This window comes from Amaranthus tricolor, chromosome 12 (assembly GCF_026212465.1).
Source record: "Amaranthus tricolor cultivar Red isolate AtriRed21 chromosome 12, ASM2621246v1, whole genome shotgun sequence".
NCBI lineage: Eukaryota > Viridiplantae > Streptophyta > Magnoliopsida > Caryophyllales > Amaranthaceae > Amaranthus > Amaranthus tricolor.
Genome location: NC_080058.1, coordinates 9,961,863 through 9,983,775, shown reverse-complemented (window position 1 = coordinate 9,983,775; position 21,913 = coordinate 9,961,863). Strand labels below are relative to the sequence as shown.

The 21,913-nt window shown below is 29.2% G+C and overlaps 2 protein-coding genes across 2 annotated transcripts; both read right to left on the bottom strand.

Moving 5' to 3' along the window:
- Window positions 1-886: 886 nt before the first annotated feature.
- LOC130828550 (uncharacterized) lies at window positions 887-7,031 on the bottom strand. The gene is made up of 6 exons (XM_057694516.1): window positions 6,812-7,031; window positions 4,817-5,020; window positions 3,177-3,350; window positions 2,691-2,797; window positions 1,832-2,025; window positions 887-1,400 (listed from the first exon to the last, which is right to left on the bottom strand). Exons 1-6 carry the CDS (start codon window positions 6,983-6,985, stop codon window positions 1,090-1,092), a joined length of 1,164 nt encoding a protein of 387 aa, XP_057550499.1. The 5' UTR covers window positions 6,986-7,031; the 3' UTR covers window positions 887-1,089.
- Window positions 7,032-9,195: 2,164 nt separating this feature from the next.
- Window positions 9,196-10,197, bottom strand: LOC130828549 (uncharacterized). Its single transcript, XM_057694515.1, has one exon. The coding sequence runs from the start codon at window positions 10,195-10,197 to the stop codon at window positions 9,196-9,198; it is 1,002 nt and encodes a 333-aa protein (XP_057550498.1).
- Between the last annotated feature and the right edge of the window lie 11,716 nt (window positions 10,198-21,913).

Below are 21,913 nucleotides of genomic sequence, written 5' to 3'. Positions count from 1 at the left end.
CGTGAATATCTATCAAATTTCATCTCAAATTCTATATGTACACTTTTCAACTCTTTTGTTTCTCGTCTTTGACAAACTTATTCAACCGAGCCAATCACCTTGCTAAATTTCATCATCATTAAAATCATAAAAATTATGCCTAAAACGATTAGAACCACTCAAAATCAGTATAAATAATCAAATGAGTAAAGTAACTTAAATCTTCCAAAATAAGCACAAAATCACGAACAATAAATCATGTAGATAAGTGCAAATAATTCAACATATCAATATAATCATATTTTTAGTCATTTGTTATGAAATATTTGACATGAACTTTCTCAATCAATTGAAAAATGAAAAACATAATACAATATATATGACTTTGTAACGTGAAAGGAAATATAACTACAATGTATGCTTTATTTGTTGAAAGTTTTTGTTATCTCATACAAATATGGTATAAAAATTTAAAATGTCGTACATCTCTCAAATATATCTAGTAAAATTCAAAATAACTAAAAAACATAATTGAATATACATACTAATAGACCTTTTAATGCTATTAATCATGGTTTATCTTTTTAAGATAACGATCTCGCTTGTTGAATTAGGTTGGAAAGTGAAAATTCTCTTGCCTATTGACACTCTATTTCTTATACCCAAAGAAAAAATTTGTTGATGATTGGGTGACTCAAATTGAGTCTAAGTCATGGTATTGAGGAATCAAGGGTCAAATGTTGACTGTGGAGGTTTGACTTTTTCCATAGATTTGCAACAACTCGTTGCTTGCGAAGGGACAAAAGTAACAACTCGTTGCTATGTTCTATTTTGAAAGAATTATGAGCGTCATATAGAACTTGTGAAGAGATATAGTCCTATTAAAATTACGCTAACTTTTCATTATTATTTTTACCATTTAATATTGATTACCAAACAGACCAAATGATAACAGTGCCATTCATTGAATGAAACCCAACAACATACAATATACAACTTCATACACTAATGAACTCATTGAAGTTGGGAATTAAGCTAAAATATTTTCTTGGCTTCACCAAATTATTTACATGAAAATTAACAGTGATCGATCCTAAGAAGATAATGAAATCATAGCCATTGATTTCCTGCTACATCATAACTATGCTGATTTTGATAATCATAACTTAATTGGTGGGAAGGAAGACCAGTACTGATCATTGCTGCCATCTGCTGTTGTATATAATCATCTTCATAGCCTAACGTCGTCGTTTCAATTCCTGCATTTGTTGACATTGGTATTGGAACACTTGTTACGTTGGAGTACGATTGATTATCCACATAATATTGTTGATAATCATAATTAACCGTTGAAACATCTTCATTAATTGCTTCATTTCCACTTGTAGGGAAATAGTTTTCTGAGTAGCTCATACTATGGCCTGCAAAATTCACAAAATGGTCAGGGTTTAGAAAGGGTGGCAGAGCCGTCTTGAAAAATTTAAGGCCCTTTATTGTGCGTCTTATTTATAGTAAATAATTTATTTAATTAATAAACTTAATATATTTCTTTTGTTACTAACTTTTTCATATATAGGAGAAAGAGAGAGTCCTATGCGGTCAGTCACCTCGCACAACCTCAAAAAACTCTAGAGAGTGGGTAGATAGATCAATTATACCCTTATTACAAGGAGTTAGCTATCTAAAAGAGCCTTCATTTCGTAAATAACTCCCCGCATCGAGAGATAAAATTAAAGAAAAAATAAGAATGTGGGCTTTTTATTTTGACTTTTGAGATCATCTCTTTGAGAGACGGTCTCTCACAAGAATAGCGTTTTACGAAAATGAAGTTATTATGGATGATCTAAAATACCTGGAAATTGTGTAGGCAGAGTGGGAGCAAGATTTTGGAAACAGAATTGGTTGGAAAAATGAATTTCAGGGAAGTAGATGGAAGCTTGATCTGGGAAAGGTTGTTCACTCAAGTGATGCAGCTTGGAATCGGCCTGTATTATTTTGTTATAATGCTTCTCCAACACTCCTGGCCCAAATGTTATCCTGTGTTTCCTGCATATATATATCCACAGAAATTAGTCAAAACGAATCAAGGAATTAAAGAATATCAGTGTAGTTATTATTTTTGTTTTGAAGTGAGCTAGAATGAGTATATTGGACTAATATATAAACTAGATCACTTTACGATTGTAACTGATCATCATTCTAATACTATAAAAAGTAGTCATTTTAAAACGAGTGTATGTTAAACTACACGATAATAATAATGGTTTCACCGTGAGATCATCATATATAAAAATTTGTGTTAATTCTTTGTCTCATGCATGGCTTTTGTTACAAGTAGTAATCTTTGTACAAATAGAAAAGGTTAAAAGTTGTAAATGTGATTTATTGCAAAGAGGGTGGATAGATTAAAAAAAATAAATTATATGTATGGATGAAATCATAGCCAAAAATAAAATAGCAGTATTTATAGGACGAATTAAAAGGGAAAAATATAGCAAAACCCATAAAAGAGGCAAGAGTATCATTAACAAATTTGTTCATGTGAAATTCTTTTTATCAGGTAAAGTTAGAGAATCTCTACGGAAAAAAACAAAGAGTTAATTATTTCAGTAGCTATCGTTTCAGTAGCAATGAAAATCGAACCTTAGAAATAGTCTGATAGATCAGATGAAATTTCAAGTAATAATATACTTCTAGTATTATAGACATACCTTATCAAGGAAGCTTGTTGATTAGTGAAATCCCCAGATTGTTCCCAATTAGTATGCTTCCGAGGTTGTGGGTTAACTTCTTGGTAGAACAACGGAGGTTTTTCCAACTATGAAAGAACAAGTAAATCAATACATAAATTATTATTATTATTAATCATAATAGTGATAGCTAGTTTATACTCCCTGTATTTTCAAATATCTTTCTATTTACTTTTTTCACAGATCTCAATGTAAATTTTAAAATCAAATAATTTTAATTGTGAGTTTTTTTTAAATTCTAAAAAGTTGATATTTAGAAAGTATACATTGAGACGAATCTAACAAAATCCTACATGATTATGTTTTTTTATATATATAGATCGATGAAAAATTATAGTCAAAGTTTGATACTAAAATTCGTAAATTCTATTTAACAAAAACATATAAAAACAGATAAAGTATTAATAATTAATAATATAATTGTAGATGAAAATAAATTATACTAACCAAGATATGAAGAACACCAGGCCCATTAGTGTGAAAATTAGCTTTAATGGCTGAAATATTGGACCATGAAAACTCAATCTTGTTCTTGAGGTTCCCATTTAGAACTTCCCAAACTAGTTGCCTTTTTTTGAAGTAACACTTTGCTACCAAATCTCCTTCATGCCTTGATTCTCTCTATCAAATTAAATTATTAATTTGAGTTCAAATTAGTTGTTGCTACAACTTATAGTAACTATTATTTATTAATTAATGTTATTTTAATTCCTAGTATTATTTATGCATACGAAAAAAAATTAATCAAGACTTTTATTGATTTTTCTTAATGTATATTTTACGATAGTACTTTTAATAACGTGAAATTAAGGGTATATGGGTCGGGTCCAAATAGTGTAATAGATAATGTATAAACAAGAAGTGTAGCAGCTAATTATATGTACCAAAGAATGTATAGCTTTTTGTCAGCTTATTTATGACCAGCTATAAGTGTTGGACGATTTTGTTAAGCTTTAAGTTAGCTAGCTAAATCACTTAGTAAAAACAAATATTGGCCGTTGAATGTTTCTTCCAGAAAAAGCGGACAAACAAGCTAAAAAACATATTAGAAAATCAAAAGTTAATCATAATATTTTTTTTCATTTTGGCTTTAAAGTACTAACGCTATTTAATTAGCAATTTTTTTTTCTTTTTTGATCAACTAATAAGATAAAAGTCAAAGTCAACCAAAGAGTGAACATGAATTTCATTTACCAAACATTACACCCTCTTTGTTCTCTAATGCTCATTTTGAATATTCCACTTTAAGGAGCGAAAATGTGATTAAAAGGTTTTTAGGAGATATATAATAAATTGAATATATCAGTATGGGATCTCGTTTAATTCGTCTTAATTTATACTCTTTTAATTTATTACATATATATATATATATATACATATATATATATATATATATATATATATATATATATATATATATATATATATATATATATATATATATTGAGATTTAAAAATTATTTTGAAAACTATTTAAAAAGTGATTAAAAAAACAAAGGGGATAATATTTAATTTTAAAAATGTGAGTAATTTTGAAATTAAGAAATCATAAATTTAGTCCAAATACAATATAGAAGATGTTAAATTAGGCTGGACTTATTGTGAATGCCAGCATATCGACAGGTAAACACGAGGTGCACCCATTTCATAAGCCAAGGAGATATATATACCATCCAAAACCATATGGCAATGGGAAGAAAAACTCCAGTAACTTATCAAGTATGCACACCATGTTCAATTTGCCGATGCGGGATAAATTATTCCAACACCCCTTTCACATGCAAACCTCCGTCAAGTTCGTATGTGGGAGTAATCAATTGGGGTAGGAACGCCATTCTTTTCGAACCTACCATTTTTAGTTTTTGATCGAACCATCGGCTCTGATGCTATGTTAAATTAGGCTGGACTTATTGTGAATGCCAAAATATCAACGAGTAAACACAAGGTGCACACACTTCATAAGCCAAGGAGATATATACCACCCAAAATCATATGGTAATGGGAAGAAAGATTCCAATAACTTATAAAGTGTGCACACCATATTCAATTTATCGATGTGGAATAAATCATCCCAACAGAAGAATTACCATCCAAGAGCCAATTTGCAGAGACAAAGCATGGAAGTTAACTGCCTTGAGCTTTTCTGGAGATCCGAACCGATCATTTGATACATTAGTATTACTGATGCTACTACTACTCTTACTAAATAAATTCATCAGTGATGGTGTTTTTGTTAGCTTCAAACCAAGCTTACTGCTTTCACCTTTTTCGACTGTCTCTATGTCAAGATCCTAACAACAACCAACAAAAAATCAAAAAAACAAAATACATTAATTTTTTTCTCGTTGTGTATAATCTTCTTATGTAAAAACACATGTGATATATTCAGTGGCGAATCTAGAAAAATATCAAGAGATAGATCAGTAATATGAAACATACACCCCAACTTTAATCATTAGTATTAAGTTTTGGTTGAGTTGATTTTTCATGATATGGTATCAAAGCAAACAAGATAGTAGGTCACGATTTAAATCTAATCAACTTTTCATTCCAAATAAAATATTATGCGTCAACTATGTGAGAGTTTATACTTCTTTCTAATTCTAGTTTAAACTTTAAAGGGGTGTAATAGAGTATATAAAATATTGTAGAACTTCACTCATTAATAACATAAACTTTTAATTGAATTATACATTCTTTATTTTCCTTATTCTATAAAGTGAATATGAGAATATAAATATGAGCTATTGAGCATATTCTCCTTTTATGACTAGAAAAAATGAAAAATAATATAAATTTTAAAAACTCTTATATATTTAAATGAAATAGTACTTTTCCAAAGGGATGAAGAGAATAATTACTAATCTTACGGCCTGTTTGGTTAGTGGTATTAAATTGTGGTAATGAGAATGATTTATAATGTAAAATTTCATCAAAAGTTTTATATCATTTCCATGATAATAAAACTTTAATAAAAAAAAATTTTTTGTTTACAAATTTCTATTACCACCTAATACCACCTCTTCCAATGGTAATGCATTTGAATGAATTTTATAAAGAAAATGAGATAATTGAAATGGGACAAACATGGCCATCAAGGTAACTAAGAGATTTTTCAACTAAAATTACACTAGTTTTTCACTTCCATTATCACCGTTTATTACTATCTACAAAATGGGCTGTTAAAAGTTTAAAAACCAAGTTAAAAGGAATAACTATTTTGCAAAAGATAAGATAGAGCATTTTAGGGGGTGAGGTTTTGTATATGCTAAGGATTCCATGCAGACGTGATATTGAAATGAAAAACATCGCCACCATCATAGATTTAATTAAAATATATAGTTCTTTAATCTGCTTTTGATGATGTAATTCAAAAGAAAATCTCTTTAGTGTAATCCAATCAAGCAAAAAGTAGTCCAAATCAAGAAATAACTTTACAAAAATTAAACAATAATAATAAAGTTTAAAACACTCGTGCATGTCCTTCCTTATAATAGGATAAATTAATTAAATACAAAAATGTCGTATCATTAATTCCCCATCTTTTAATAAATCCAAAAAACAAGATCTTCGGACCTTAATTGTACTCTCGGTCTTCCAACCTTAGCATATTGGTACTCTTATTATTTGTAATTTTAAATTTGCTACTGAAAATAATATTTTTTATTATAACATGTATTTTATATTTAACAATAGATTTAAGAGAATTGTTGTTTTAATATTATTTGCAATTCTTTTACCAAAAGTTGAAATGAAATTTTATACAAAACCTCTATAAGGATTAATACTGAACTTTTTTTTTTCTGCATAGCAACATTGGCGACAAAAATTTTTAAAATTTTTTTGTCGCAAACGTTGGAAACTAGAGATAATTGGCAACACAGGCTTTTTATAACTTTTTAGATCGCCAAACTTAGGGACAGAGGCCTTTTGCATGCCTGCCGCCATATGCTAAGCGATCGACAAAACAATAAATTACAAAACAAATATAAAATTGACACAAAGTACTTAAAATTTAAAAAAAAACGGTCGAATTAAAATAAAGAAATGAAGACACAGAAAAAAGAAGAAAAAAAAAATACCGGAAGAGCATGATGGTGCGAATAAGATTGAGGTTCAGAGGAAGTAATATTATCAGAGAAAATAGGAGCAGAAGAAGGGAATAATTGGGTGTTAATGCTCATAATATTATCATGATTAAAATAAGGATATGTTTGATCAGATGATGAGTAATACCAATTATCACTTGAACTCATTTTCAAGTATAATATAATTATAATGACGAAGAACAGTCTGATCTGATCAATGGGAGGAGATATAAAGAATAGATATGAAGCTAAGTTATGACTTGACTTTGTTCATTCACTTGCTTCTTTTATAATCACCTTGCGGCGCTGGCGCATGTTTTTTTTTTAAAAGAAGTTTTGTTTTTTTAGTTTTTTTGATTTTGGTATTTTTGTTATGTGGTTGAATAGGATTTGAGTATCTCTATCCTCTTTACAGTAACAAACCAAAAATAAACTGTACACAATTAGGGACATCATAAATAAATGGAGTGTGTTATACTTTCTCATATTGATTAATTTATATACATCTAAAAATAAAAAAAAAATTAATATTATGAAATTATGTAATTGGATAATTTAAAAAAATTACTTAATTATATATATATATATATTTTATATATTAGCCGTAATATATAAAATAAATTAAAATGATTAATAGTATCGAAAACTATACTGTAGTTAATATTTCAAAACGGATGAAGTACTTCTTAAAATTATTTGATTTCTATAATTAGTAGAGAAAAATCGACTTCTTTTAGTCAAATTTTATACTCTCAACTCTGTTCTTTTTTCTTTTTAATTTACCTTTTACACATTTATGAAACGATTTTCTGCATTAATATTTTAAGTACATATCATAAAAAATCATTAAAAAAGTGTGTAATAAATGTATATTAAGATGAATATCTAACATGTTCTCATATGAATATCTGTTAGTTTCTATATATATCTTTCAATTATTTTTAAAATATCTCTCCTAAAGAGAGGATGGGTATAAAGTGTCTATCACCTTTCCTCATCTAAACCTGTATAGAATGTTAAGTTAAAGATAATGATAAAGATAATCTCTCTTAAAATGAAATATTCTAAATGAAAAAAAATAAAGGGAGTAATATGATATCAAGAATAGAATAGGAACAAAACATAAATATTGGTATTAATTTTTACTCCCTCCGATCTTATGAATTAATCCCATTTCCTTATTTGGCAAAACCTTTAAATTAGTCCCATTTCTATTTTTGGCAATCCTTTTTTACTCAAATACCCTTAGTTCACACACGTAATTACGATTTTACCCCCGTTAACCCTACTAACCTAAAATAATTAACACTCTAACCTCACCTTAATCATTCCCTCCCTTTTATAACCTCACCTACTCTGAATCCCTTCCCATCCCTCCCCCTCTCTCCCTCTCTCTCATCTTCATCCTGTGTTCGTGTTCTTCACTAATCTTCATCTTCATCCCCAAGAATACCTTGGTTTACGGTTTATTATCTTCATCTTCATTTTTTTTCCACCATCTTCGTCTTCTTTGAAACCCTAATGCTTTAAGGGGTTTTGTAAATCTGGGTTTTTACCCATCTTTTCTGGGATTTTTCGAACATGGCCTCACCAACGTCTTGTCTTTCTTGTTTGTCTTCGTCCCAAGAAAGTGATCCTACGATTGGATCTCCTAACCCATGGTTCGATTTCTACAATCGCCTACCTACGACTTCTGATGAAACGGATCCTAACTGGGGAAGAAGTATAACTTCTGAAGATGAAGAAATACAGGGAATGTTTGATTTACAACTGGATCTTCAAGATCTATACATTGAGAACTTGTTCCCTTCCTCAGATGAAGAATCGTTGGATGATGATGATTTGGTTTCTGATTTTGATGTTCGAGGCCCATTTTCTCGTATGGATACATCTTTCCTCTATGACTAATGATGATTTTGTTTATGTGCTGGTGATGGTATGCATGTCTTTTGTGTTCTGTTTTTGTTGCCCTATGATTTTTTTTTTTGAGGGTAAACAATTGATTATAGCTACAAAATCCCTAAATCCATTCATTTTGCCACCAATCTAGGGTTTTCAGTTCATAAGCCACCAAACATTATGTTTAGGAGGCTACGTTCTTACCAGATGTAGGAGGCAATTAGTATGGGATTTGGGTTATCTGTGATGAGTTCAAATTGTATCTCTGAGATGAATTTGTTTTCCATTTTGTTTTTGAAGCCATCAATAAATTGTTACATGACATTTCCTTCTAAATGTTTACGGCTAAACATCTCCCCTATTTAATTTCTACATCATGTTTAGACCTAAACATTTACCTTACACTGTAACCCAAAAGTGAGTACAAAAGGTAACCCAAAAGTATACTCATGTGTGTCATATTTACATGGTTCTGGTGTTCATGCTGGTGTTGCTTCTGTTGTTGCTTCTGTTCTTGCTGGAATATACGCTGTTGCTTCTATTGTTGCTTCTGTTGTTGCTTCTGGTGTTGCTTGTGATGTTGCTTCTGTTGTTGCTGGAATATACTCATGAAGTTGATGGAAAACTGATTCGTCTGTGATCCCCAAGTAAAATAAAATGCCCTCCAATGTAGTTTTATCCACCTTTGTTTCCAGATATCTTAGTGTCTGGTAAATTGTTTCCTGCTGTACCCCCAAACAATGTGGGAGTCTCCCTTCCCTTTCAAGTTTTGCTTTGCTCATGTGTGGAATTGCATAATCCATACCACCTAGTTTCTTAATGACTTCAATTTTACATGCTTGCAATGTGATCCATACATTCTTCAGTGCATTTGGTGTCAGATTGTCAAATGCTGTAGTTACTGCCTTAACTAATTGTGAGTAGTTGTATGGTGATTTTTGATGTTGTAAAGATTGTATTGACCTGAAGAACCCTAAGTCAAGCACATTCATATCAGGTGAGTTAGGAGGTTGTTGCACTAAGTGGAAGTTAAATCCATCAAGTGTAGCCACCTCTCTAAACATCTCATCATCATCTAAAATGTGTGGTTTAGCATTGTCTTGTTGAATGAAAATTGTTTTGCTTAAATGTGATGGCCATTTAATTCTAATTGCTGGTAGTATCTTGTGCACAATCATGTCTCTTGTGTGTTCTTTAGTGATTGATTGTATTGGTTTGGTCTCTGGCTCTCCTCTCTTTCTGTTTTTTGAATTCCTTTGTGCTGCCACTTCATGTGTGAAAGGAAAAATGCCTATCTTTCCATCAAAAATCATCTCACCTTCAATAGAAAAGATCGGTCTTGCAACGGCACACATAAACATGATCTTGGGGATAAAATGGATTTCTCTATGAGGCTCTATTTCATCTTGAGTTAGATAAAATGTTTGTTGTGTCCTTGTAATGTAAAACAATTTTTCATCAATGTGGACTACATTTGTCATTTCATTAAATGTGAAGTTGTTTGTTTGCTCATCTAAAATGCAACTACTAAGACAACAAATTAACCTGTCGAGTTTATTTTTGTCTGTAAGTAACGGTTTGATTGCGTTGGTGTGCTTTCGAAAGTACCTCTTTTTTTTTCCATCTGCATACTGTGCTGTAGCTAACTTCCATGGCCCTTGAAAGTGATCTTAAAGTTGTCTTCTTCGCTTTTTCAATTGATTTGAATTTATTTTCATCAAAGGCGATTGGAGCTTTACCGTTGCTCACTGACTTCTTATTGTTGACATTAATTGGAACTTTTTTTTTTTTATCACGAATCTGTCTCCATATTCTTCCGATTGTCCTCCTATGCAAATCGTACTTCTTCGCAATTTCATTGATGACCCCGTGTTGTAGCTTCCCATTACTGTTTGCTGACGTTAAAAGCTCATGCATTACTTGAGTCTTAGTAAAATTATCTACATCTTTTGTTTTCCCATTGTATATACTGTGTTGAAGTTGGTGGAAATTAAATGAAGTGTCTGATATCTTCACTTAATGCTGTCTTATATACATAATTTTCATCTGTTTTGGTGGCAATTTTTTTCATTTTTGGCGCCATTGACATTAATTTTTTGGTTTCCCTTCACTGTGTTACTAATTGTCAACTCATTTGATCCATCATGTCTCCATTTCCCTTTGCTGTATTTATCTTCTAATCATGTCTGGCTTCTTTTCATTTTTTGCAATCTTCCAGTATCATTGTTTTCCTTTGATCAGCTTATTTTTGTTCCAGTGTCATTGATGGCTTCCTTTCAAAATGAAACATTTAGATTTTTTGTAGTTATTTAATTAATTTTCAACACTAAATGCATGCCGTGTTTGTTTTTTATAAATCTAAAGTCAACGAAAGATTTAATATCCGTATGCGCATGTGGCGAGAGGGTTGCTCGTTTTCAATTGCCGTTCAAAAAACGTTGAAGAAATCAAGGAAGTATTGAAGGCTTAGCTTATTTTATGATTTTGACGGTTTTTGTAATTTATGATGTAATTTTATGTAATTTAAATTAACTAGTTTAATGGTTGTTTAATTATAAAAAATTCGGAAATGTATTAATTTCAATTAAAGCTCAAACAATGTCAAACCCAATTTTCCCTCCAAAATTCATTCTATATACTTTATTAATCAAAAAGAGGGAATCATTAACAATTAATCGACTTACTTAAAAATACACAACTACCACCTTTTACATGGACCCCACACAACCCTTAATATGCGTGCCCAAGGAAATGGGACTATATCATAAGATCGGAGGGAGTATTTATTTTCAATAATGAAACAATTTTAAAGTCATTGATCAGTCAAAAAATTGATGGGTTGTCAAATGAATATGTGGTAATGATTAGCATGGTTGAATGTTGGAGTAGTAATAATGATAGAGATCATCTGGCTATGAATGAGTAATGGTATTAGTACAAAGTGAAAACTAGAAATGACGCAAAAAATAAAGCCAAAGCCAAAGCCACGAAAGTCGGAGAAGCTGGGTTTTTGGCCATCTATATGACGGCTGACAATCACTTCACATTCACTCATTCTTCTGTCAAACAGCAGCTGTCAACCTCGTGCACCAATCCCTAACAAATACTTTTATACTTTCTATTTTGAAATACACGTATTCAAGTACTTTCTCTGGTTTTTTCTGATTTTTAATACTTGTTATATTTTTATTTTTTACGTTATATAATGTATAATTTTAAGTTTTAATATCTTTAATTTTATATGATAAAAAATTTTAAAAAGATAATATTATGAAAATGCGTATTAAGACGAATCAAATAAAATTCTATTTGATTATATTTTATATTATATACATAGAGAAATATATACCAAATAAGATCAATTGTATGATATATTTTTACAAAAAAATATAATTAGGTGAGAAAATATTAATTGCAAAATTTGCAGAAAAAACACCTCATGGTTAAATCCTTGAGAGTTTTCCATTTATTTTTACTAGGTCCAATATTTGTTTTGCCTCAAACTCCTTTAGGCTAAAATCCAATAGATACAAATGGTAATAGTCCCTCCGAACCAATTTAGTTGTTCCATTTTTTTATTTGGCAAAGTCTTTTTAGTTGTCTCATTTCTATTTTTGTCAATCTTTTTTAGTTCATACAAGTAATTACAAAAAAATATACCCCCATATACCTTACTTACCTAACTACCCTTCACTACTTACCCTTCACTACTTACCTTTTACTACTTACCCTTTTTAATGGACCCCACACCATCCTTAATAACCGTGCCCAAGCAAATGGGACATCTATATTGATTCGGAGGGAGTATTAAACTAGTTTCATTTAATATGTTCTTTTACCTGCAATTACACACATGTGAGATTTTAACGCGTTCCAAAATTATTTTGAAAATTAATAACACGCAAATTTTGACATGTGATTTGAAAATGATCCGACATCAAAAAATACTAGAAAAAACTAAGTTGAACCAAATCAAAATTCAAATTCGACCTTTTTGACGCATTATAATTTCAGCTTCGTATCAACATTTTTAGTTCCATGTTTTTATTTAATTTGGACCACACTATTTCTTTTCATTTTTTAAAATTTTGAGTGAACATTTCTTTATATAACGTAACCCTAAACCATAAGAACAAAAAAATTGATGTATATTTTCTTAATTTAATTGAAAGAAAAAGGTATTTGGAACTCCTTATACCCGTTGGGTTGAACTAAACCCGATACAACGCAAAGTCTCAACCCGAACTAATCTGATCCGAAATTGACCTCAACTAAAATCAGCCTCCCCCAACCTACAACCTTAATAAGGTAAAAGTTTTAAGTTCTTATTCCTTTTATTTCATTTTAAAATTAGTTTTAAAATTACTTGCTCACTTAATTTTATTTTAAATTGAGTTTTTAAATTAGTCATTTAATTAATTCTTTTAAATGAAAATTTTTAAATTTTATATTTAATTTTGATATATATACTTATTTATTTTAATATTAATTTTATTTTGATATCCCTAAATTAATTTTAAGATTACTTATTACTTTCATCATCATCATCATTATTATCCCAATATATCCAGCTAGAGGAAGAGTTTGGGGCGAATGAGAAAGAAGGCAGACAATACCCTCATTATGAGGAGGTCGCATTCGAAAAGAGCCCCTTAACTTAAATAACGCTTGAAATATAAGACCCTTATTAAAGAAAATCCTGCAAAAGAGAACAAAAAACAGAAGACAGAAAACACAAAGACAAACAAACACAACACGATCCAAAAAAACACAACTAGACAAACTATAAGCCGATAAAAACAATTAAGACAACACTAAAAATTAAATAAATAAAAGGCCAAAAGAAACTAATGAGACTCACGTACATGTATCTAGTGTCCACAACTACTTCTATTTCATGTTTTCTTATTACTTTACATTATTTAGAATTTACGTTTTAAATAACTCATGTATTTAATTTTTTAATCTAATTTTTGAATTTCTTGATTTATTGTAAATTCAATTTTTAAATAATTTAAATTGAGAAGATATTTAGATCACATAATTTGAAAATTTGACCGAATTGTTTAACTTTGTGTTTCTAAATGACGATCTCATTGACCCTTTTTTTTCAAAAAATTTGTTGCAATGGGTAATGTCAAATTTTTTCTAATTTGCTTTTCGAAATTATAGGCAAATAAGTATATATATCGACTGAATTTTCAAACTACATGTTCTATAAGGATGATCGCGACGATCTCATGGGTAATGTAAAAATGACGTTAAATATATATATATATATATATATATATATATATATATATATATATATATATATATATATATATATATATATATATATATATATATATATATATTTATATATTTATATATATATTCTAAGTTCGTATGCCTGAAAAATCATCACAACGTCTATAAAACATTAAATATTTCACTTGGAAAATCGGTGAATAAGTACTGATTTAATTCGAATTGTTTCGATTTATGCGTATAAAATGCTAAAAAATCAACACCTTGTTACCTTTATGAAACGTTAGAGAGCATCGATCATTTCATTTCTTAGCTTTACCTTGTTCAATCATATGCTTGTATCAGATGATGATGATAGCTTTAAGCAAGTGGCAGTCAACAATGACATGCAATTAATTAATTATCGGCTTGGTGTGTAAGACTGCATTCTAAAAGTGAGTTTAAATTTGATTAGTTGGACGAGTTTAAAATTGTTATAAGGTTATACGATGATTTTTAAAATTTAATTATTATACGTTCTCTCTATTTATTGATCGATTCATGGTTTTTACTTTATTTTTCATTTAATCATTATATGAGTGAATTACTATTTAAAGCTGTTGGAGTCTAACAACAACTATTTTGTTATTATATACTCCTATTTTGAAAGTATCACAATTAATATAATGGAAATTAATCATCAATATATTGAAACTACTTAATTATAGAGGTAGAGCAAACAATTTTGAGACCCTGTTGATATTATAGTCTTGTATGCTGGGATGATTTTAGTGAGTTCTCACTTTAGATCGACTATGCTATTGGAGATTACTAAACATAGTGAAAATAATTTGTAAAAAGCTTACGGCAACCCAACATCGATGAAATTTTAATGCAGATTCTAAGAGAAGATCATATGAGTTTTGATCTGGGTTAATATGTACTATTGATGGTTTCACTCATTGAACTAATTATGAGATTTAGCAAGAACGATAACTTGAGCTTAAGGTTTATAGAATCGTATAAAGTCACAGTGAAAGCAGAAAGTTCCTGATATATTTCATATTTACAAATTAAATGTATATAATCCTGATAACTCACATTTACTAGATCTAGAACTGTTAAATCTTGACAAAAACTTGTCATATGAGGAGAAACTAGCGAGCCCTAGAATACTAAAGTGAGTACTGGAAAAAAAAAAATTAGTAATGTGGTTAAAGTTCATATGCGGGAGATATTCCATTCATACCTATTAACTGAGGTTAGTTTAGTTACCGGGTCGTAACTTTTCTTTTAAGGGGGATAGAATGCGATAAAATTTTGCGCGTTTTTACGCGTTTTGTTGTTCATATTGTGTATTATTGCAATTAAAGCAAGCTTGCTATTGAAAATGTGAGTTCTATTACGCATTTGAATGCAATTTTATGTGGCTAATGAAGTTAGCTTTTAGAAAACAATGAAAAAGAAGTCATATGTGTATGTTTTAATGACAATTAAAGTTATCTTATTGGTCGTCGGCATAGTGTGCCAAATGGTGCCAACTTGAGAGGATTGGATAGAAAATTTTCTTGTTTTGAGTCTTTTATGTTGTAGTTTCGGGAACGAAACTTCTTTTAAGGGATATAGTCTGTAAATTATACAAAGCAAAAATAGTTAAAAGACTTAAGAAAAATAAATCAAAGCCTTTATAAAATGTAATAGTGAGTTGATTGTTTTAAGGAAATAAGCAAATAAATAGAACCTTTATAAAATGTAATACGTGAGACTTTAATAAAAACATACTTCATATTTTATGTCTTTGTTTGGTAAAAATGAGAATAAAATAAAAAGTTGAACATAATATTAAAAATTATGAATTTAATTTTACTCATTCTTTTCTCCTTTGCTTTCATTAAAGGCAAATATGTCAATACGTAACTTTTAACTTTCAACCTCATATGTCACACCCTCTCTTAGAGATATTTTTTGTGGGACTTCAGCTCTCCAAAGTCCTTTTCTTCAACTTTCTAAAAGTGTCATTCCCTTTAAATGAATACTCACTCTATTCCTATGAAATAGTGCAATTTAATTTTAAAAGTTCTTATATATTTGAGTCAAATAATACTATTACAGAAAGACTGAGGGAGTAAGAGACTTTTTAGCAATCTCAAACCTCAAAGTCTCATTCTCACCTTCAATACAAACACCCCCTAGAAAACATTTAATTCTAAAGGTCTCACCTTTAGATGCGGCCTTTTTAGGATATATGAGAGATTAGGCTTTAGGTGGTTATTTTTGAAAGGTAGCACCTTTGAAAGATAAATACTTAAATATGAAACCTTTAAAAGATATTTGTTTTTCTATAAATATCTCATTTGGTTCAACACATTATTTTCATCTACAATACAAACTCTTTAACTGTTGTTTCTCGCATTGGTCTGTTCTCACTCATAATTATTATTCAAAGTCATCAGGTTAACATTTATTTTCCACTTCAGACTTTGTATTCCTCGTTTCATACAAAAACATTTGATATTAATATAATTCAAATTGAGACGAATCAATTTAATCCATTTGACATTGTTCTAACATATAAATTAAAGACAAATACAAATTAAAGTTATTGAAAAAATAATGATAAAAACCAAATGATCATCAATGGAGGGAGTATTAGTTGACCTTTAACTATGCAAGTTTCAAAATCTCACTTTCTTCGCATAGATGAGATATTAAGATGACCTTATGCATAAAAATCTGATTTAGAAAATCAAACAAAATACTTAATTTGAATTTTGAAATTTAGATTCTTCAAATCAAATACTCAATTAAATTTAAATATTCAAATTGAATACAATTTTATTAAATCGGATATCTAAAATATATAATTTATTTAATTTAAATATGAGTTACTAGTAAAAGTCCATAAAATAATTTGAACCTCCTCAAAATTTGTCAGTAGTAAAAAAACTATATACCTTATTATTGAGATTGGATTAAATGCACACATACTTGTAATTGTATTATCACAAGTAGTTATGTGACGTAAGATGCTTTTCCATATTAATTAAAACTAATCTGATAATCAATGCATAAAGCATCACTTAGAACAAGAATATATAACGTGTAAATGCATTAGATTAAATAAAAATAATAAGAACTCGTGTAGAAGATCAGATTTAGATACTAAGATAAAGTGGGGTCCCCCATTCAAGTTTATTTCAAGATCTCCGACGTGCCATCACTTTTTCTGGTATTCACACTGAGTCACAATAGTCGTGTGAGTGCGACTAGTGATCCACGATCATTATAATTTGAGGTGTACTTCATATTTTGATGTTTGGACGAGTTTTAATTATAATATTTTCTTTAATTTTTTGAAATTGTTCTATTTTTTTATTTGAATTTAATTGTCTTATTTTTATTTTAGAATATAATTTTTAGACTAAATTATCCTTATAAAATTCATATAATTAATAAAATACCTTTTTTTTCTGTTTAATCCCCAAATATCTACTATATCACATGGGTATACTATTCAAGGTGGTCCTCTTTACTTTCTTAATATTCGTGCCCAACTCAAATAAAACAATTTCAAAGAATTAGAGAAAGTATATCGAATTAGGTTAATTTCAATTTTTGTGTAGAAATATTAAAGTCGACAAATAATTAAAGATGATATATATAAGCGCATAAAGTAGCGAGAAGGAATAAATAAAAATGGAATGAATGTTTGTGAATAGTAAAAGTGGTTTACAGTTTGAAAATCCAGTCCAATCCAATCTACATCTCCCAATCATTTATGTGATGAATTGACGAAAGTAACATATCCTTGTAATGATGAAATAGGGGAAACTTTTAGCATGTGGATTAGTATATATTTTTATTTACGAGAAAATATGGTATGAATTTAATTTACATTATTTTAGCGTGAGTTAATATTTAAACGCACTATTTCTATAAAAATAATAAGCATTTCTACTGAATGAGTACAATTAAACATAATTATTAGTACAAGTTAAACACTTACTATTTTTTATATAGATTTACGTTAAAATAGTATGGACTAAATCTACATAATTTTTTCCCTCTTTTATTTGCTTTATTTATGCTTACTATTCTTTTCTAAATCAGGTACAAAGTTACATGTTACTTTCATATTTTTAGCTTTGGTGGAATTATGACATAAATTTGGTCCCATCATATCTTCGCTCTTTAGCTTCCTCAATAGCAACAAACCCTTTTTTTACTATGCATTTGCCTTACATTTCCATTAATTATTAGTCGCTACAATTTAATTTAGTTGTTCCTTTTAGTTTTGACACATATATTAAAAAAATAAAGGGACCATCTAAAATAGTACACTTATGTGTAAAATTGAGTATTTTTAATATTAAGAATTGGTGGAGACCATTTAAAATAGTAGACCCATGTGCAATATTGAGTATTTTTAATATTAAGAAAATGAGAAGGTCATCAATAAATGTATGTCTTAGAATGAAAATGAGACAATAAGAGTGAATTGCCTGAATAAGAAAAGAGACAATTAAAAAGAATTAGAGAGTATATTTTTATTAAATAGGGCAAACTCTAAGAAATGGAAGGAGTATATTTTATAGGCTACTCCACTTATTTCTAACATGTTTTCATCTAAAGGAGCTTATGTGATTACGGTAAGTTATATTCATATCTTAATCAATTAGAGAAACAATATTAACTTAAGGGCCGGGTAAGCATCACATATACGTAAGTATTAAAATGGATGCGAAAATTGCCTTTAATTTAGTGATCATTTAATGGCAATATGACACAACAATCAAAATCCAAATACTTTTTTATGACTTACTTTTATATAAAATATTTGATATGGTAGATTTTGAACTCCTATTGAAAAAATCCCGATACAAATATTAATTAATTCAAGTTATAATTATTATCTATTTATATCTCTATTCATATTCATTTTAATCTGAATCACGATACATATCAGATAAAATGAAATTGAGTGTATAAGATGAGGAATGAATAGTAAGAATTAGAAAATGATTTGTTGGTGAAGAAAGCATTGAGAATCAAAACAAAAATTCTGATACTCCCTCCACAAATAGATAGGCATTTTGAGTAGCATTTCCAGCTTCCACACATCTTTAAGGTGCTGACCCTCCCTTTTAGAAAGGGACACTTGAGAATATATAACGTGGATTCTTCTAGACGAGTCAATAGTCATGCTAATTGGTATGCCATGGAATTGATTATTGGGGAAAATGGATTAAGAAAAGATCACGCTTCCATATTCAATAATAATAGTAGTGGGGCCAACTTTGAATAATAAGTTGATGTTCATTGTATTGGGCTCATTGGATTTATCATTTCTTATCATTGTTTTGTGGGCTCTAACCTTCTTTTAGTGGGACTCTTACATGAAATAAAGCCTTTGCTAAATCTACCACCACATACACAAATGTATATAATAAGTTAATAGAGATGATTTTACCATGATTTTATGAGACTATTTTATTTAACAATTTTTATTATTTATTTAACAATTTTTTTTTCCAGTTTTCTACTTTTATTTATGCTCTACGGTCATTTAAATTCTAAACACTAATTATAACTTTTATAAATATGATAAATTGGATATAATAATAATTATTTGATAACTCCGTATTTTTGTTATTGGGGTACGATTGAAAAATCCCCGAGGGTGAATGGGAAAAACTGGTTGAAATGTGTTTCAAAATTCCTTGGAGTAGGGACTTTAAACTTTTGATAGGAGATTTTAAGTCTTAAAATGAACATTTTAACAATAAGAGTCATCATCATCATCATACCCAGTGTATCTCACTCATAGAAAACTATGTTTAGGGTCTGGGGAGGGAAAAATGACGTCAGCTCATACCCATAAAGAAGAGTGCGGTCAAAGAGTCTCTCGGCTCGAGAAAGGTCTTCAAAGAGAGAGAAACCTGTTACTTACAAATAGAATAAATAGAATACGTACAAATAACTAAAAATAAAGATAAAAGTAATGAAGGAGGCAAAGAGTGATAATTAATGGCAATGAACAATAATAAACGATGGGTAAAAGGGACGGGTTTAGTAATCTAAGACGTGGATAAGGAGCCGCCAACTGCCCCTATCCTTGGTTAGGTCCTTGGAGAGGTGAAGTTCATGCATGTCACTTTTAATCTTAAGCCTTGAAGAAGGAATGTTAAGGCTTGGAGTAGGGTTTAAAGACTTGAAATTAGGTTGTAAGTCTTGAAATGAGTGTTTTAAGCTTGAAGTTGGTATGTAAAAAAATTTACTAGCGGGAAGGAGCCCGCACAATGTGGTGGTCTCATTGGAGAATTTGCGTTGAATTATACTCCCTCAGTTACTTTAAGTTGTTCCTACAAGGAATATTCACGAAAAATAAGAAAAATAAAATATTTTAGATGGTAAATATAATAAATTATTAAATAATAAATTTGTAGGGAAACAAGGAACAATAAACTTTCAAAAAAAAAATATAAAAATAAAGTTAGTGGAAAAATATATGAGAACCACAACTATTAAATTTTTTGTTAAATAAAGTTAGTGAAGAACATTTAGGAACCATAAGCAATATAAAAATGTTAAAATATTAACGTGAGGATAAACAAGATTAATTATGTCCAGAATTTGTGATGTAAATAGAAAAATTCTTTAGAATAACAACAAATAAAATTGTCAAAAATGACAAATGGCAACAACTATAAGAAAATGCGAGATTATTAATTGAAACAAAAAATATTACTTAGAATGTATACAAAAAATATTACTTAGAATGTATACAAAAAATACTCAAAATAATTCAATATTTTATTGATCGTCTTGCGATCCTAACTTTTGATTTATCTTGAATATTACCAACTTCAAACACGCGGCCTATTATATTATTTTTAACTTGCAACTCTTATGATTTATATTATCACAAAAACTTGGACGAGACGGTCTCATTATGAGACCGTCAATTTGGACCGGCCCAATTCATACGTGTAACAACATTTTAATTTTTTGGGCATTTTTCAATTTTGACCTAAAAGGTATTAATGTTCAAAATTGATACCTTTTAGGTCAACATTAATACTTTTAAGATCAAAATTGAAAACTGCCTAGAAAATGAAAAAAATGTTCAGGTTGTTACACGTGCGAATTAGGCCGACCCAAATTGAGGTCTCATTATGAAGTCGTCTCGTCTAAGACCAGTTGTTATATTATACATACAAATTCTCAAATGAGACGTTTTCCAGTGAGACTACCTATATTGGGTTACTCCAATGTATACTTACAGACTTAAAGTGATTATTTACAATGTTAAAATGGCTAATTATAACCTTAAAGTAATTACTTAAAATTTTAAAGTGATCACATTTTATGGTCATAAAGTGATAACTTATAATCTTAAAGTCACTTTTATTATTTTACAGACTTTAGGGTACAAAGTTCAAACCTTTAAATAATAAAAGAAAGTCCGAACCTTTAAAACGGATGAGGTAAAATTGGTACCTTTCAAAATCAAATTTTCCTTATTTATTTAACAACTTATCTCAATTATTAAACATAAATCCATATAACCAACTGAATTATCAATTGCGCGGTGATAATTTTTCTCATTTTTCTAAAAAATATCCTTTAATTGTTACTCCAACACCTCATTTCCATGTTCCTCCACTAACTGAACAAATAGAGGATAAATTGTGGAGGTCATGGACATGTAATTAGACCTTTATTGAATAAGGGAAGTATCAAAAGGGTCAAGTTTTTGATAACAAGGAGTTTTTATTAGAAGTTAGAATTGGAATTAATTATCTTGTATTTCTCATTAGATTGAATCATCATAAATACAAAGTGTATCCTTTAGTTTAGGAAACAATATAATTACAAAATATTACAAAATATTTACTAGAATCTAAATATTCACTAAATCATAAAATATATTATGTTATCATACCCCGCAGTCAAATCGGGAGGTTG

Coding starts and splice junctions, on each gene's coding strand:
- LOC130828549 (XM_057694515.1), bottom strand. CDS start 10,197: ATGACAAATGTAGTCCACATTGATGAAAAATTGTTTTACATTACAAGG.
- LOC130828550 (XM_057694516.1), bottom strand. CDS start 6,985: ATGAGTTCAAGTGATAATTGGTATTACTCATCATCTGATCAAACATAT. Junction 3,351..4,816: donor TGCAAATTGGCTCTTGGATG/GTAATTCTTCTG, acceptor TTAATTTGATAG/AGAGAATCAAGGCATGAAGG. Junction 2,798..3,176: donor CTGGTGTTCTTCATATCTTG/GTTAGTATAATT, acceptor GTTCTTTCATAG/TTGGAAAAACCTCCGTTGTT.